General features: G+C 39.7%; 2 protein-coding genes across 3 annotated transcripts in view; one reads left to right on the forward strand and one right to left on the reverse strand.

Moving 5' to 3' along the window:
- NHLRC3 (NHL repeat containing 3) lies at nucleotides 1-10931 on the reverse strand. Its single transcript, XM_042839143.1, is given in 9 exon segments — nucleotides 1-2777; nucleotides 3578-3690; nucleotides 5175-5266; nucleotides 6255-6455; nucleotides 6969-7116; nucleotides 8708-8866; nucleotides 10119-10313; nucleotides 10315-10601; nucleotides 10604-10931. Coding segments are annotated over 9 exon segments (1752 nt in total). The 3' UTR covers nucleotides 1-2548.
- Nucleotides 10824-18472, forward strand: part of PROSER1 (proline and serine rich 1) — a 20791-nt gene continuing 13142 nt past the window's right edge. The window contains exons 1-7 of one of the 2 annotated variants that reach the window (XM_042839053.1): nucleotides 10824-11146; nucleotides 13734-13799; nucleotides 14820-14888; nucleotides 15161-15255; nucleotides 16852-16945; nucleotides 17459-17569; nucleotides 18185-18268. In XM_042839053.1, coding sequence (XP_042694987.1) covers nucleotides 11102-11146; nucleotides 13734-13799; nucleotides 14820-14888; nucleotides 15161-15255; nucleotides 16852-16945; nucleotides 17459-17569; nucleotides 18185-18268 — 564 coding nt within the window. In that variant the 5' untranslated portion in view covers nucleotides 10824-11101. The remainder of the gene's footprint in view (nucleotides 11147-13733; nucleotides 13800-14819; nucleotides 14889-15160; nucleotides 15256-16851; nucleotides 16946-17458; nucleotides 17570-18184; nucleotides 18269-18472) is intronic. The other variant, XM_042839052.1, reaches the window with a different exon arrangement.

Raw genomic sequence — 18472 nt, forward strand, 5'->3', positions numbered from 1 at the left:
TTTCACAACAGTAAATTCACAATTTATTTTACCAAATTATCCTTATTACACAATTTTTCAGAGATCAGTTTTAAGATGATACATAAGAAGACCCTCACAGAATAAGAAAGTGCATATATCATTTTTGCAGTTTGGCCACAGACACAAAAGTGAAAAAGGAGTCTGAGAATCTCATGCTATTTACATCCCTTCTTATCACACATACCCAATCCTGGAAGGAAAGGCTTATTTTGGCACCATGGCCCATCTCAGTAAATTCAAACAAAATGGGATGAATATTCCCCTTCTCTAGGTGCTGCAAAAGCCCACTTAAAAACATCCACACAGCAAACTGAAATGTGCATAACTAACTTGTTTGTCAACATCCAGAAGTGCACTACTCCTCCACAGAACACAGAAGAGTGTTTCCAGAAAGCTTAGTTTTGCTTCAAATGGAACAAAGAGAAAATAAATAAGGATGAGAAAGAATCAACGTGCTTGGACCCCTTATAGCATCAAGATATGCTCAAATATAGTTAATTATATTAATATTTTTAAAGGTAATGTCACCTTCTGTAGGTGAGAAATAGCTAGATTGCACAAAGAGCAGAAATCCCTGAGCTAGTGGTGACCTAGTTAGAAAATCCACACAACACACATCAAAGCTATGTGGCCCTATCTGCTGAGGTCAAGAGGAAGAACTGCTACCTTTTCAGCTAATAAACACTGCTTATTAGCTGAAATTCAATACCATGCAGATGATGGATCACATTTGCTGAAGTCCCAGTTTCAGGGCTGGCATGTGCACAGACAGATTAGATCTGCCTTTATTATTGCTGATCCAGCCAGCAGCAAAGCATTTATATCACAGAATCATAGAATGGCTTGGGTTGGAAGGGACCTTAAAGAGCATCTTGTTCCAAGCCCCCTACTGTGGGCAGGGATGCCCATGTAGTGCATTAATCCCAAATAGTGCTGAAAACAAGGCATCAGGTTCACAACTGAATTGCTTCAAAAAGAAAGTGTATGAATCTGGCTTTTTCTGGACAACTTCCCCATCTGCTGACCCAGAAATGTTGAGATCTTAGATTGAAGCCTGCCAAATTAAGATGCATTTGCTTTAAATGACATTCATTAACATGGATACCTTCAGAATTAATACATTTCCCTTATTCTTTCCCAAGGAAGTAGAAAAAAGAATCACTTTCATTAGTTTAGCATTAAATTAGTCCCACACATTCTACTGTGTGGAAACAGGAGAAATCCTCCCAAATATTGTGAAAACCTAGTAGATAAACATGGAATGTGTGACCATGGCTTTACAGAAGTACTGGGTGACTCACTCTAGGGCTGTGAAAGCCCTGTTTTGCCAATTCCATTCTTGTACCCACCTCCCTCTGCGCTGTAAAGTGAACTAACAGAAAATCTCATAGCAGCATGGAAAGAAAACAGAACCACTCTGGACTGCGAAGGGAAAGAGATGCACTACACTGGTGCTCCTATTCAGAAAAGTAAGTTTTTCTTCAGAACAGAGTTTGGAGACATCTGTTAAGAAGTCCTTCAAAAGGAAGAAAATCTAGACATTAATGGAGTTGTCTCTTTGGGGCAGTGAAAGTCTAAATGCAGAACATAAAATGGTGAAGAAAAATATCCCAAATCAAAACAACTGCTAACTGACTGAGCTTCAATAACATCGGGTGGGAATCATGTCTCCAAGGCCCCAAATGCTGTTTAAGAGTTTCCTAGCAAACTCTGATTTCTTTACCATGAGCAACTTAAATGAGTTGAACTCCAATATGTTCCACTGTGAAATCTCACTGAATAGAAAACTCATCCTGATAATAAATCAAATTAGATTAAGAACAGACATAGTTAAGAATTAGTATGTGGCTGCTGTGCATATACTTTTAATTTAGTTTGACATGCCTGATGTCATTTTAACTGTAGCCTATTACAGGCTTGACTGCTTCAGCTGAAAGTGAAAACTTTCATTTCACTGTAGATATTATTAGCTACTCAAGGCAGATCCCAGTGTCAGCACTGACACCAGCATCCAGCAGCATCTCTCAACACTATAATGCATCCCTGTATTCAGAGCTGGGCAGTTTCAGCACGAAGACAAAAAAAAAAAAACCAAACATCCAAAAACAACCCAACAACTAAAGAAATGTTATAATGAGGTGTTTGACTAATCAATCATTTATATACTTCTCTCAGATCAGTTCTGGCCTTCATTTAACAACATACACAACAGGCCAAGTATTTGAGCCCCAACATGAAGCTCTGTACACCGATTAATAAATTTTTCAGTGTTTACAAAATTGTATAAAATAAAGACACTTATCTTCCTCTTTCCAGAAACAAAAGGAAAAGCCACCGTTGCATTACTCAAATTAACAGCTCAAGACCAAGTACTTCTCCAGAACTGCAGCAAGAACAAATTCTTCTCCCTAGAGTTCTGAGCACAATGTTCTGTGCTAAGGAAACACAAGCTACAGAAAACTCAAGGAAATGTGATCACAGCTCTTACACGTCATACAGCTTGTGCCACAGTAGTTGTGGGAAACCATCAACTCAAGGGTACAAATCTTTGCACTTGCTGGGCTCCAATTTCTGCGATATAGATTGCTCCACTCTTCACATCCACATCTACAAGGTGTGGCTTGGTTTCGTCTGCCAGCTGGATTGTGCTGACTATAGCACAGTCCCCAATTTCGCCAACTGGTGGTGCTGCCAAGATTGCCAAACGGTTGATATTCAGGTGAGCTACAATCAGGTACTTGTAATTGCCAGTAAATCTGTGAAAGAGAGAATGATGCACTACATGACATCTCACATTAACACAACCATGCACTTAAAAACAAACAAAACCTCCACTTAAACACTGAAGTTTTAGAATGCTACAACAGACCTAATGCAGTAAAAGAATTAGCTAGTAAACCTCTTTTCATGTGCTGCTTTTCCCTGAGACAAGTTAAATTACTACTGAAAATTCATTCAAGACACTCTTTCATAGAATGATTCATAGAATCATAGAATGGCCTGGGTTGAAAAGGACCACAATGCTCATCCAGTTTCAACCCCCTGCTATGTGCAGGGTCACCAACCAGCAGACCAGGCTGCCCAGAGCCACATCCAGCCTGGCCTTGAATGCCTCCAGGGATGGGGCATCCACAACCTCCTTGGGCAACCTGTTCCAGTGTGTCACCACCCTCTGCCTGAAGAACTTCCACCTAATATCTAACCTAAACCTCCCCGGTCTTAGTTTAGGACCATTCCTCCTTGTCCTATCACTAACCACCCTTGTAAAGACTCATATTTCCTCCTGTAAAGGCTGCAACAGCAAAGAAAATACAAGAACTTCAAAATGAAATTCCATTTTCCACACTTTAATCCATATGGCCTGTTATAAAACCAGAATTCTACTGTCATATCAGGATGCATCTGCACACACCTTTGCACACAATCAGGCCCAGCTCCCTATTAGTTAAACTGGTGAGCTACTTGTCATCAGACACTAATTATCAACATTATCATTCACAATGTATATATTTTATTTATGTAATTGCATGGTTCTAGTAGAACTGTTTGGCAATACCTGACAGAATAGGGTCCATCTTCTGAAAAGCAGCTGCTCCAAGCCCCCAGCCATTCCCCTGTCACTTTATCAAAAACCTGGATTCTTCTGTTGTCTCTGTCTGCAACCCAAACCTATCAAGAACAAAAATCATGGTTGTTCACAATTACAACAAATTAAACAGATCAGTTTCTTGCACAAGCAAAGTATCCTGAAGTAAAAAAAGAAGTACCCAGGAAGAACATACCTTCACATTCAAAGCTGAATAAGTAGGTATGACTTCCAAACAAACTCTTCACATACAGCAATTATTTTTAAAGTACTTTAGCAAAGAAATCAAGGCCCTCTCTTCACTTTTGTAGCTGTGACATGGGTATGCTCAGTGGTAATTTATTCATACCTCCAGTGAGGACATACACACACCTATTAAATTCTAGAAATACTGGTCTGTCTCTTGCTAAACATTTGTTTCTCAGCAGTAGTATCATGATCCAGACCCACGATGACTGCATCTGTAGACACTATTATGGTTTTAATACTACTACAAATGTTGAGCAACTTCAGCACTATGACATTTTCAGCACATTTGTGCCTCCTCAGTTTTGTGGAGCTTATCTCTGTTCACCCTGTGCTGAGTTCACAAACACTGTAAGGTAGCAATACCAATAGCCAGTTCCACTGAAAGCCTCACATTTTCTATTATCATGAACATTTTAGCTGTTGACAACTTGTCTGACAGGTAAATAAGCTTCATCAGTTTTCTGGGACATCACCCAAAAGGAAAGAAAAAACAAGTTTACCTGGGATCCTTCATCACTATTTTTAAATGAAATACTGCTACAGCATTCTCAGATTTCTTAGGAATTTACAATGGTTTTCAACCCAAGCTGATAACCAACACCACTTTGGCAATAAGATCTCAGCCCATCATAACTGCTGTCTTTGACTCTATATACTCACTGTTCCTCTGCAACACAAAGCTGCTGTATCTTTTCTCTCTCCCATTCCCTCAGTTTTGGCAGATAAGTTTTATAATCACTTCTTATTCTGGTTCAGACAGCATCTACAGAACCGGCTGAAAACAGTGACTGAAGATGCAGCCAAGTGATCTTATTTTCCCTTAAAAGTATTAAGAACAGCAATGCAAAAACTACATAATGATTTAGATCAGGAAGAAGTAGAATCTTGAATGCCTTGAGGTACATGTAGAAAAGGACAGATGCTCACAACCTAGCCAGAGTCTTACTGTTCTCTTAAGCTTATCTGGAATTTCCAAATATGAAACTGGAGTCCCCTGAAGAAGTTTAAGTGCTTGGGCAGTTATCTGTTACAGAACAAAATTCTTCTATGCTCCCACAATGGCAGCCTGTTACAAAGTGTATAAGGAACATTTCCAACATCCATGCAACAACAAACAGTATCTGGTCAGGACCCTTGCATCAACCCTGAAGATATCCACCTCAGTAGAATCTTCAGTATAAAACTTTGGCTCATGACTGCTATCACACCGAAAACTGTAAAGCACAGCAGGTCAAGGAAAACAAATACAATTTTTTGCATTGTTCAAATTCAGCTGCTATCAGAGTCATCTATAGGTAAAAAATAAAGTCCTCTTTACCCGTCCAAAAGGGTCCACTGTCACACTGTGAGGGATCTTGAATTGGCCAATACCAGTTCCATTTTCTCCACTCAGCCATATCTCTTTGTAATCTGAGCAGAAGGCACCACATGAAATAAAAGAAAAAGAAAAAGAAAAAAAAAAAAAAAAAAAAACAAAGAAAATAACTTCAGCTTAAAGTCATTCCCTTACAAAGCTATTTAGTCATTTGTAGAAGATGGTATTTCTGAACCTTGATAAGTGAAACTAAAAATACTGCAACTAGTGCAGTAACTACTGGATTGTAATTAGTGGTTTCAGCATCAAGGTTACAGAAATGCAGCCACTAATGCACGGGAGCCATAGTCAAGGCTCTGTTAAGCACTGTATTAAAAATAAATAAAAACAAACCTCAGTGATGATCACACTTCTTCGTTTACTGAATTCATGTTCTGTATTTGTTACCTGGCAGTTTTGAGTCTATTCTGAGTTTCAATAGTTTATCATTTTGCATGTTAAATGTCACCTGACTGTTTTATGAAGTGGATGGTGTAGTGCAAAGGAGAAACTGTAACACCTCAATCTTTCCCCAGCTGCAGACAGGCACAGGCTCCCGACTCATCGCCCTAACCAGCACTGATCATCTGCTGGAGAGTATGAGTAAGTTAATTAGAATCACAGAATAAAAGCATCTCCATCTGGCTCAACCTGGCTCTAAAAGTAGAACTGGTCCTGGTAACAAATCAAAACCTGGAATTAGATCAGGTTGGTGATATCAAATTCTCAGTATCTCCACAGGTTGAGATCGCAAAGGTTCTCTGGACAAACTACTCACTGACTGATCACCGCCATCATGAATCTTTCTCTCCCAAGATCAAACTGGAATTCCCTTATTTTGCAATTTTTGTTCATTGCTTCTCATTCTTCATAGAGAACATCCAAGAAATGTGCAACCCCTTCTCTATACCCTCCCATCAGTACCCTGCAGACAGGGATAAGAACCCACCTTACCCTTTGTCCCTGAAGTGTGAACAAATAAACTCTCTCAGCTTCTTGTCATCAATAATTAGAATATTAGTTTTTTAGATCATTTTTCCATACCTTCGGAAAGTTTGAGCAGTCTGTTATTCATTCCTCCATCTCCATCCACAACATACATCTCTCCACTCTCCTCTACAAAGACCTCTGCTGGCTGATCAAATTGTAGGGGATTCAAACTTGAACCAGCGTTACCTGGCGTGCCCAACACCTGCAGAAGTTTACCAGAAGGGCTGTACTGTTTCACAGTGTGCCCATATTTCCCTGAATTAAAAAAAAAAAAAAAAAAAAAAAAAAAAAAAGTGCAAAAATATCTTAAGAAACAAAATGAGAAGTATTACAACTGATTACGAAGATTAAAAAGAAAACCTGATGATTGCAAGTGAGATCAAAACAAGTAAAATTCCACAGTGAGAATATGACTATGGGTTAGTGAATCCACAGGCCATAGCAGTACTTCTCCAATCTACTAGGGTCACTAATCATAAGTAAAGACAAGCTTCACAGCCACAAGGTATTTTTATCCCTGATTCTTCTCCTTTGCCAAAAAGAAAAAGCGCTTGCTAAAGGAAGAAGCTACAAAGAGACACACAGCTCTACTCATGAACCTTCAGAGTATTTTATACAGCACCTGACTAGTTTTTTCAAGGCAAGAAAAAACACCAACTTGTTTCAGAGTGATCTGAAAGCCTTATTTAAATAAAAAGGCTGTTTAATTTATATACAACTTGCAATTTTTTCCCTGCTTAATATTTCCCGCATCTCCACAGTGCTTACCTGATCCAACATCTGTGATCCATACTGAACTATCTGTTGCAGTGTTTGATACGAAGATACCATGAGGCATTTCAACTGTATCATTCCAGGAGTAAAGAAAATAGCCTTCCTCTGAGAACACAAGCACCTTTGGTACATCATCTCCCCTCTGAAAAAGCAAAAAAAAACCCATTAATAAAACAAATTAAGCAAGTAATGATACTTTTGAAAATTCCTCTTTGTTATTTTTTGCAGTCTTTCATGAATCATGAAGGTCACTTGTCTGAGAGTTATCACTTTTTCCAGCTATAAAAGGAAAGAGAGAAGGGTCTAAATTAACACCTGCCAATCATTCTAGACTTCCAACTTAAATCACATTGAGATCAATTTTCAGAGCAGCCAAGCACCTGCACTTTGAATTGTGTTTTTAAGTGGTTGATGAAAAATACACAAATAAAATGCAAGCATAATACAGGCACAAAAAACTAGCTGTACTGGTTAACTGCATGGTAGTGAATTACTCACGCTGTGCTCCATAATTAAATCCTTTCAGATGGTCCCAGAGGGACCATCTTAGCCACGAATAAAGATGCAAATACATGGCACAGGATAACACATGTAACTGAATCCCAATTACTGTAACCATATGGTTTTGATTTCATGGGACAGAGGCTGGAAGGGGACCAGTCATCTACACCAGAACTACATTCTACACTGCAGTTAGAAAAGAAGTTACTGTGATTCAGTTAAGTTAGATCATGTGCTCATACCAGAAAAAAATTCATACTTTAAAAAAAGCACAAAAGTATTCTCCCAGAGCTGCTTTAACAAATGATCAATATCCTTATATAGTCACTAGTTTTAATACAATAATCATTTTATATACTTTGCAGGTTTAGCTATTATATTAAAATTACTGGAAAGTACGCGGGATGCTTCAAAAGTAATGCCTCCTGTCTTATTCTGTTGACCTACAATGTCAGAAGGCAGGCAGGATGTTGGTGGCATGACAGTTGAACCTTCCCATCCATGCTGCATTACATTTTGTTGCTGTGCAGCAGATGGTGGCATAGGGGTGGTCTGACAGAATGGTGTCTGACATGGAAGTGCATTTGAAGCAAAGGTGTGGCACTAAATTATTCCATGCAGAAAAAAAATGACACCCAGACATTCATTGATTCTTGCTGAGCATTTATGGAGCCCAAACAGTGGATGTGAACACAGTGAGGCAGTGAGTGGAGCATTTCAGCAGTGGAGACAGTGACAGTGGTCACCTGTGCTGGTGCAGATTTTTTCAAGCATGGCATGCAGGCTCTTGTTCATCGCTGCTGATGGTGGTGACTGTGTTGAGAAACAGTGTTCTGAATTTGCTCTATCAAATAGTGTTATTCTGCCCTTTGTTTCTCTTGTTCTTTTTACAGAAGTAAGCAGGAGGTATTACTTTCAGAGCAACCTATGTACATGTTTTAGCCTCACATTTATATAAACATATAAAATAATCTATATAGAAAAGTAAATATCCTTTTACACTACCTACAAATTATACATGCATATTTATATTTACAGATATATGTAATCATAACTCCTTACATATATGTAAAATGCACATATGAGAAGTATATACACAGACATATAAATGGATAACAAAATAATAAAATTATCATAGGTGTACAACATAATAATCCTTAATGTAAAGCAGAAATTTTGAAGGCAAAAATGCACTAGATTAACATGAAGAGAAATCTAGCATTTTCACTCACCTGTCCCACATAGACCAAACCGTGAAGAGAATCAACAGCAACACAAAATGTTTGGCCACTGAAGTACTCTGGAATTTTAGGCCAGCTTATGTCCAACTTGTACATCTGTTGCTCTCCATCTCCCTTCCAAGAAGAGAAGTAATCAAATGCTTTTAACATCTGAAAATACAAAAATATGTCTCTGTTAGCAGTTAGATTCCACAACAGTGGGGTTTGCTTACATCCAGTTTCAACAAATATGAAGATTAGAAGAATCAGCAACAGTAACTTATACTGAAGCACCGTAATTGGATTTCATTGAATCACAGAATCGTTTAGGTTGGAAAAGCCCTCTGAGATCATCCAGTCCAACAGGTGACCCATCTCCACCATGCCCACTGACCACGTCCCTCAGTACCACATCCACACGGTTCTTGAACACCTCCAGGGATGGTGACCACCACCTCCCTGGGCAGCCCATGCCAATGCTCCACTGCTCTCTCTGAGAAGTTTTTCCTAATATCCAATCTCAATTACTCAGGTTAGAAAGGTAAAGAGAAGCTGGTCTGCAGCTATGGCTCTGATGAACTGCAAATGAGGTAACAAAGCCATTTGCGTTGTGGAGCTCTGGAAGTGGAATGTGAAAAACAAAAAACAAACAAACAAAAACAGGGAAGAAGTGCACATGAAGAAGGAAAACGTCTTAGAAATGAGGAAGCTTAAGACTGCAGGAACAGCAAGGCTCAATGCAGTGTATACATTTTGAAACATAACAGAGAAAAGACTGCTGCTTCTAGGTTGCATTTTTGCAGGTGAGGGGTGGGAGAAGAGGGTGAGCATGGGATAGAGATCTGCACACGGGCACGGAAGGGTCAGGGCAGAGTCATGAAGAAGCAAAGTGGCAGCGGCTGGGGACAACACCTTTCAGCTCTTCTGTTAACGGCTTGGCTACAACAGGGGTACCCTGAGCAAACAGGACTGGGAACAGCACAGGGGAGGAATGTCATAAACGAAACAGCGGAGCAGGGAGGAAGCCTGACAGCAAAGAGAGCAGGCAGGGTCTGTCACTTCGCAATTAGTAATCACACTCTTAAAAGCAGCGTTCATGTGGCATTCCCTGACAAAGCATCGCCCGGCTGCTCATTTACCTCACAACAGCTGCAAAGCCGTGAATACAAACTACTACCTAACAGCCCTAAAGCGGGAAAGGCGCGAACAGGAGGCGGACAACGAACAAAAAAAAAAAAGGAAAAAAAAAAAAAAAGAAAAAAAAAAAAAAAAAAAAAAAAGAAAAAAAAAAAAAAAAAAAAAAAAAAAAAAAAAAGGTAAAAAAAAAAAAATAAAAAAAAAAGGAAAAAAAATAAGAGCTTCCTCCCCACATACGGCTGAAGAAAGGCAGCCAAACCCCAAGCCCAAAGCCGCCCCTCCCCACCTGCGAGCCCCAGAGGAGGCCGAGCAGCGCCAGCACGGCACCAGCCATCACCAGCCGCGGCTCCGCCGCTTGCTTCCGCCTCATGGCAGCAGGGCGGGCCGCGTTGCCATGGCAGCCACGTGACAGCCCCACCCAGGTCTGAAGGGCTGAGGGGGGGAGAAATACCTCCGCACATTGGGCTGTCCGAAGCAGTGCCTTGCTCTCCGCCTAGCGGCTGTGGGGCGAAGAAAAAGCGAAGAAGCCCCATGGAAGGACATAGCGTTTTGAAGAGACACCCAGAGGCTGGAAAAGCTTCGAGACTGGCTCTCAGCTCCACGATTTCGTTCAGTCACTGTTGTAGACGACCAAGATGGGAAAGGGCCTTCGAGCTGCCCTGTGACGTCATAGCTGTGCGCCCGGCGCAGGCGCAGGACCGGTGGAGCGGGCAGTGTGGGCTGTAGAGCTTCTTGCTTCTCTCTTCGCCTCGCCCCGGCTCCTGTCTGTTGTGCTGCTGAGTCCCGCTTCCAAACGCTCGGCCGCGCTCAGTCTTCGCGGCCGCCGGAGCGCAGCAGGCGGTGCGGCTATGGCTGCTGGCAGCGCTCTGCGGGCGGGCGCGGGCCTCGGAGCCGCGTGCTGAGGGGAGTGATTCCTGCGGCCGTCTTTCTGCCGCTGCCTCGGCCTCCTCGCTGCCCTGTTCTGCTCTGCCCTGCCCATCTCCTCCCGCGCTGCGAGCGGCCCTGTGCCGTGCGGAGGCCGGGTGCGGGTTGTGGTGGGGCGTTGAGCAGCGCCCGGCGCGGTGCCTTTGTCTCCCTCCGGCAGCCCTGAGGGACCCATCCCATCGCCTTGCGCTGCTTATTTTAACCTTTTTTTTTTTTTTTTTAAACTTATTTCTGTCCACATAAAGACTCTCGTTGAAAGCTTTGATTTAGATTTTTTTTTTAACTTTATTTTTTGCGGTTGTTTTTCCCTCTATTCAAATAGCTGCACTGAGTGAACTAATAAAGATGGATAAGAAATCATTTGAAACCGTGCTGGATGAAATTAGAAAGGTAATTTTTCATTTTGCATGTTAATTTAATCATCTGGTGGTAGAATACTCGAGGAATGTTCCATGTTAAATTGTGTACTGTAATTATCATTTGAGGCTTAAATAAAGACTAAATTATACCTCAGCTTGGAAAACCATAATCCGGCATTGCAGGTGCATCGTGCTCATTGCATACAGCAGTATGTGGCAGCTGTGCTGTGCTTGCTCAGTTTGAGGTAGCTTTATTTTCTCAGAAAACTGTGCCCGTGTCCACACTGTTAGCGAACTAACAAGATGTGCTTGGAGAATGCTTATTTGAGATGTGTTTATCATGGCTTTTAAATGGTAATAAAAGCCAGAATAACCTATCAGCACATTGGTCAGGGTGAAGGGATGCTTGGCTAGTCCAGCTGAAGTAGTGAGCTTGTAACATGAGATGTATTTTATTTTATATACCACCTTTTATATGTACATTTAGGAGACAGAACACACAAATCACACACCGTGGGGAGTTTCTAGGCTGCATTCTGCTTGCCATATTGAAATGTATGTCTCCATCAGTTCATGAGCGTTTCCTTCCTCTGAGTTGGTCCATGTTCTGAACTCTGGTGATATGTCTCCTGTTACAGAAGTGCTGAGCAAAATACTTGTTTGATGTAGAAGGCAGAGGTACAGACCTGCCCTCCTGTTCCCTGGCAGATGCTAATGTTCATTCTGCATGGAGCTCTGCTTTTGAAAGGGAAGCTGGAGATGGATAGCTGGGGCAGTTCCTAACTGATGGAAGTGGAAACAGAAAAATAAGTGTCAGAATTCTTTAGGATCACTGGATAACTAGTTGGGAGGTTAAGCAGAGGTGAGGAAACATCACAGAGCTGGTATGTGTCCTGCTACAGCTGCTGTGGTGTGGAAGGGAAGGGTATGCACCAGGTGTTGTCCTTACAAGGGGCTGTCCAGAAGGGATCATTTGCTCAGTGTGTTATGGTACCAGAGGGTGCAGCTCCTGCTTGAGATGCAGCAGTGGCCATGGTTGAAGTTATTCTTTTGGGTGAATTGGGGTACAAAGTGCTTTTGCACAAAAGCCCCAGTTATGTTTGCTGGCATAAAGGCACCTGTGGGCGTTTTATATAAGGTCGCTCTCATAAACTTCTCTTTATAAAGTAGGTTGGATATTGGGCATGTATGTGTATGTACGTGTGCTGTATTACCAGCTAAGGATGTGACACAATAATTCCAGGATATGGATTTGCCTCCTAACCTGAGGACTGTCATGGGAAATACGGGGATAAAATCAGGGAACAGTTTGCACATGAAGGACTTTTTCTGAGAATTGATGGAGGAAGGGAGCAGTGTCTCAAGTGTTACATCTGCATTGCAGCCCTTCAGAATACATTCTGTGATTACTAAATACTGCAGAGAAAAGGGTTTTTGGCATGGGATGTCGGGCGTTTGTATTTCCTGATGCCATCTGCCTGTATTCCTGTAAGCTGCATTTACTGCTCATCTAAGCATCGGTGCTGTGCTGTCTTAATGCTAAAGGTGCTGCTTCATTGTAACCTCCAGCTGTATCTTTGTTGCTTTGTTTAACCTTCATGTGAAGGAACCTTTATTGTGTGACTCACAAGTCAATTGTGTTATACCTTTCACTCCTACAATTAGCAGCAACAAAGTATTTAAACGTCTTAATGTGCAGCTTTAGTGCTATCTTTCTCCATGCTTATTTATGATAATTAAAAAAATAAACCAATTTTATGTACAGCAAAACAGAGTAATGCTTTTCATTTTTTTCTCTTATTATGGAGTTATCAATTGTCAGTTTATATGCTGTATTACATGCTAGTTTTGTGTGGTTGTTTTTTTCCCCCACAAATACGAAAAGAGAAGGAAGGGAAAGAAAAAAAAAAAAAAAAAAGGAATGAAGAGAGAAGTGCATTTTTTCTCTGACTTCAGCATTTCTGATAGTTTCAGGCTCATAAAGAGGTATGGGAGTTTACCTTGAACAGTGTGCAAGTGAGTTCTGTGCACCTGTGCTCCTGCAGGCAGACTGCAGTGACAAAGACCTTCATTTCCATCTGTGTGGAAGCAGAAGGGAAAAAAAGAAAGAATAGGGGCAGGTTTTAGGGCTATGGTAAGACAACAAAGCCCCCTGGAGCAAACTTTTATCATGAACTTCATTCTGTTGCAGTCTTGTTTCCCACTCTCCGTAAATTCACTGAAGTAAGATACTCAGCTCATTATTTTATAGGGATCTACAAAGAGATTGTATGAATAACTGTATTATCTTTAACATAAGGTTGATGTAAAAATGTAAAAAATGAGAATGGATAATATTTTTCTTTCAGTGTAGCTTTAAACCAAAGCAACATGAAATGAAATTTAAAAAGAGTGTTTTTTAAACAGAAAATTTCAATGACCTTTCTCTGATTCTCACTGTTCCCTTAGTTAAGGAGAATGCAGTCACTTAGAAATATTGCTGTTAATGGTGTAAATGTCATTTTGCAAGGTCAAATGTAGTATTTTTTAGATTAGTAGGTTTGTTTAACAGGACTGTGCTGTAACTGTAATTTTTTGAGAGCTACTTACGTGTCTTTTTTCTTTTTATGCATCTTTAGGCTGTATTGACTGAGTACAAATTAAAAGCTATTGAATATGTCCATGGATACTTCTCTAGTGAACAGGTAAAGTCAACACAGTTGCAAATTTAATGGGAGTTGTTGGTTTTGTCTATTCAGTAATATAGAATGTATCCCCAGTCATACTGAAGCTGAAGAGATTTATTTCCTCATTACTGTATCAACATGAGTCTGTTAAAATAGTTCTAAATTCTTTTGTATTATCAAACACATTACATTTTAGCTCCTCTTGCATGAGGAAAATTGGGGAAAATAATCATGGAATTTGGAATTATTTTTAGTATACAGCTGCTGCCAAGCAAGGCATAGAACTTCTCCTCTAGGAGGACAGGCTGAGAGAGCTGGGGCTGTGCAGCCTGGAGAAGAGAAGGCTCTGGGGAGAGCTGAGAGCAGCCTTTCAGTATCTAAATGGGGGCTGTAAGAAGGGAGAGGACAGACTCTTTAGCAGGGTCTGCTGTGACAGGACAAGGGGAAATGGTTTCAAACTAAAAGAGGGGAGATTTAGATTGGATACAAGGAAGAAGTTTTTTACAGTAAGGGTGGTGAGGCATTGGCACGGGTTGCCCAGAGAGGTGGTGGATGCCCCATCTCTGGAGACATTCAGGATCAGGCTGGATGGGGCTCTGAACACTTGATCTACCTGTGGATGTTCCTGTTTGTTGCATGGGAGTTGGACCAGATGACCTTTAAAGGTCCCTTCCAAGTCAAATGGTTCTATGATTTTTGGTCCTATTTGCAGTTTTCTGTTTGCTTTTCTGCTTCCTATGTACTGTGGGAATTGTGCATATATAAAAATGCATAGTGAGGAATGTGTGTGTGTTTTAAATACTTTAATAGAAAATCTTCCCTTCGCAACACTGGATTAGTTAGCAGCCTGTTTGGATGTAAAAAGAGCATTAGGTACTGATGGACGCTGAGGTAATCAAGCATTACAATCAAACATTACAGACAAAGTTGTCTATTTAGCTGTGTAACACCTTACTCTGTGAATGTAAAGAACGCACTGATGCTCTTAGCACTATTTTTGATATACTCAAAAGATTAATGATGATCTTTCTGATGCAGGTTGTTGAGTTACTGAGATACTTCTCCTGGGCTGAACCACAGCTCAAGGCAATAAAGGCTTTGCAACATGTAAGTTCTTGTGCAGTAATCTTGAGGAAGATGTTCTCTCTTTTAATCTCGTTTTAAATTTGTGATGTGTGCATTAGCAGCTGCCCTTTAATTGTCTCTTCATCTCTCTTTCTATGGTCTCATAGTGTGAATGCACATAGAATCTCCTTCTCAATGAGAGGAAAAGAATATTAAACATTTAGTGACGTACACAATACTTTGCTGTTATTAAGTTCTCAGTTTATTGTAGCATTATTTTATGTATGTTCTTTTCTTTCTTCCTTGCTTGTCAGAAAATAGTGGCAGTCCCGGCATCAAAAATGGTTAATATTCTCAACTGCTTCACATTCAGTAAAGATAAACTTATTGCTCTTGAAATCTTGGCATCGTAAGTATCTCTTCTGTTGTATGTCCTTAAGATGTATTTGCTGTTTTTACTAATGTTTGACTATGTAAAACTTAATGTATCTCTAGAAGGAAGACGTTAAGGTAAAGCACATGTCTGCTATTGATGTGACTTCAAAAGAAGACGTGCTCAAATTTGTAGTTCACCTGAGTCTTGTCTGTGCTGCTTCATGCCTGCTGGAAAACTGCTCCTTGGCCAGTATTTTCAGAGCAGTCTTCAGATGGTCAAATGATGAGGGCCTTAAGTTTATTTCTGTTTACTGAAATGTAAGAGGCTTGAGACCAGCATGTTCTGAGCATTTACTCCTTTGCATTTGAAAAGTCCTCTGATTATTATATAAAAATGTGTTAAATGCTTCACTCAAATTGATACGTTCGATTTACAGATCTAACGTCTATAACAGGTTTACCTTTTACAATTGTATATATTGAAACTCTTCTGCCTGATTTAGGGGATTTTTTTATATGAAGTGTTCTGTTTTTGTTATTGTTTGCATTGAGTATGTCTGCCTTGCATATGAACATTGTAGCTTAGAGTTAACTTGAACATTTTGAATGATATATAAATATATGATATAAACATCCATAAAACAATGAAGACATTATATAGGCATGATCTTACTTTTAGGGTTGAGGTATGAGAAGCAGTATGAGTGCTCCTGATCTCTTTCAGACCAAAGCAAAATAGGGTAGCCTAACGGAAGTTCAGTGGTATAATTAACTCATTTTTCTTCTTGGAATGGGAGCTCATAGGCTCTTTTGTTGCTACACTTCAGCTGGTGTGATCATTCACATTTTAATATAGTCTTTCAGGTATTTTTCATGGCTTTATTCAACATTCTGCTGATTGTGTCTATTCTTATGTTTTCCTCCTTTGATTAGTTGTCCTTTAAGTGGCTGAACTGTATTTCCAGTGTTTTGGCAGGAGCATAGTACTTGACACCAGTCAAAATGTCGTGGTCAGGGTTTTGAACAAGGCAAGTGGAAGCAGGCATTAGGCTTCCTGTATGTGCACATTTTGTTGTTCTCTGTGGTGTGTCTAATTTCATTTTTGAAAGAGGATCAAGGGAAAAGGAATGGTACTTTTTGGAGGTATCTGAGGAGTTTTAGTACTGCAGAACATGGGTAGAGTTGCCAGGAGTTTCAGCTTAATTTTTCTGGAGTAAACAAAATGAAAATTTGTTTATCTATCAATCTAGTGAGCAGCAGTGACAAATTCAGTAGCTAGAGGTTTTCTGCTGTGCTGGGAATTGTATGCTAGTGGGAATTAAAATTTTCTAATGAAATGCTGTGATCCAGAATCCATTTTGTCAGCTTAGTTATTTTTTACTGTAAAGTCTAGCCATCATTATCCATTGTTCCATATTGATTTTGATGTTTCACATGTTTCACTTACAGGTATGAAGTCGAGGGTTTTTGCTTTAGTAAGATTAGAAATGTTACAATCTGAACTTTTTATGTTCTTATTAATGAACTGTTGGATATTGGCTAAATAATTGTTGATCATTTTTTAATAGTGCATCATTTCTGATAAGTGTATAGAATGGCAGTAATCATTTGTCAATGTCTCTATTTGTAGCAACATTGTTGATGCTCAGAATTACCGCCTTATTGAAGATCTGTTCAGAATTAATATGTCAGAGAAGAAAAGGTGTAGAAGAATTCTTGAACAGGTAGTCAAGATACTCTGTGTCTTTCATTCTGTCAAATGTAGTATTGTTTCTGTCTTTACGGTCATTGTGGGGTCAAGACTTCCTTTGAGGACTGCTGGGAACTGTTGGTAGAAAAGAGGATGAAAGAAGCAGTCAAAGAAAGATAAGAACTGTGTAGTGTATGTGCAAGAAAAGGGAAGTTTTTGTTGGGCACTGGGATAATGTGGAGAAAGAGGGAGAGAAACATAACCAGTACTTGAGGAAACAATCTGGGTTTGTTTTAGAGAACACCAAGTGCTTAATCCTCAGTTCAGTACAAGCTGAGATGAGTTGAGTAGAGTTACTGAAAGCAAATGGGGCTTTGGCAGAACTTCACAAGGGCTGTTTGGCAAGAAGATCTGACAGATAGAGACAAAGCTGTGAGTTGTTCCCCATAGATCGATTTATGCAGTCTAAATGTCATTAAATATTAATGCATTTCTTTAAAGCATTGAATTTTGTAGCCAATAATGACCTCTCTTCGTTATTTTGCAGGCTTCAAAAACAGGTTGTAAGGCTCCTCATGCTATGATATCATCCTGTGGCATGATTCCTGGCAACCCTTATCCCAAGGGCAAACCAAGCCGTATAAATGGGATTTTTCCAGTAAGCATTTGCTTTTCATGATGCTCTTGATTTAAGATCCATTATAGTATAACCAAACTAGGATTCATACACATGTGAGGAAGAGTGGAATTAAAAGCAGTGATTTTAATTATATCATCCATTTCACTTTCACAGTGAACTGTACTTATTTTTATTTGCATATTCTTCCTATGCTGCTTTATGTAAAGATTACTGCAAAAATAAGATAGTGTTCATATATGGAGAACATTGTAAACTACAGTAATGTTTGGCAGAATCAGGAGAGGTATAAGGAACCTCACTCGTACATAAGATGGCTTAATATGATCACTACAGTACTACTGATAACCTTAGAGTGGTTTTTGAGGAGTTCTGGTATTTCCTGTGAACACTTTAAGGAGTGGAAGTTTCTGTAGAGAACTACGAAAGCCCAGTGTTACATACCCAGCTATTGGAATGCTCTTGTTTAGCATTTTACAAGTTTGTAACACCATTTTTTTTCCCCCAAAACATGTGTTGCTTTTAAAATACTTGGAAACTCAAATGTAGTTCAGACATAAAGCAAATATACCAGAAATTCTTCAGCAAGATTTACTTCTAAAGTAATCCCTAATAGTTGATTTTCTTTTGTTTCAGGGAACCCCCATCAAAAAGGATACAGAAGAATGTACTAGTGAAGGAAAAGGAATAGCAGCCCGTATACTTGGCCCATCCAAACCAGTATGTCTGATAAATGAATGAGTAAATGAAACTTCTAAAAAAAATAATCTAACCAACTGCAGATTTCATACAGCTTTTATGTGAAATGTTGTTATGTTTCAAGAAGACTGTAGAGCAGCAATTTAAACAAAGTTGAGTGAAGAATAAAGATAATACGTTCTAGAATTTTTGTAAATAATGTGAACAGAATCAAGCTGTAGATTA

Source organism: Centrocercus urophasianus, unplaced genomic scaffold (genome assembly GCF_019232065.1).
Source record: "Centrocercus urophasianus isolate 14NV4802_14NV808 unplaced genomic scaffold, USGS_Curo_1.0 seq_9, whole genome shotgun sequence".
NCBI lineage: Eukaryota > Metazoa > Chordata > Aves > Galliformes > Phasianidae > Centrocercus > Centrocercus urophasianus.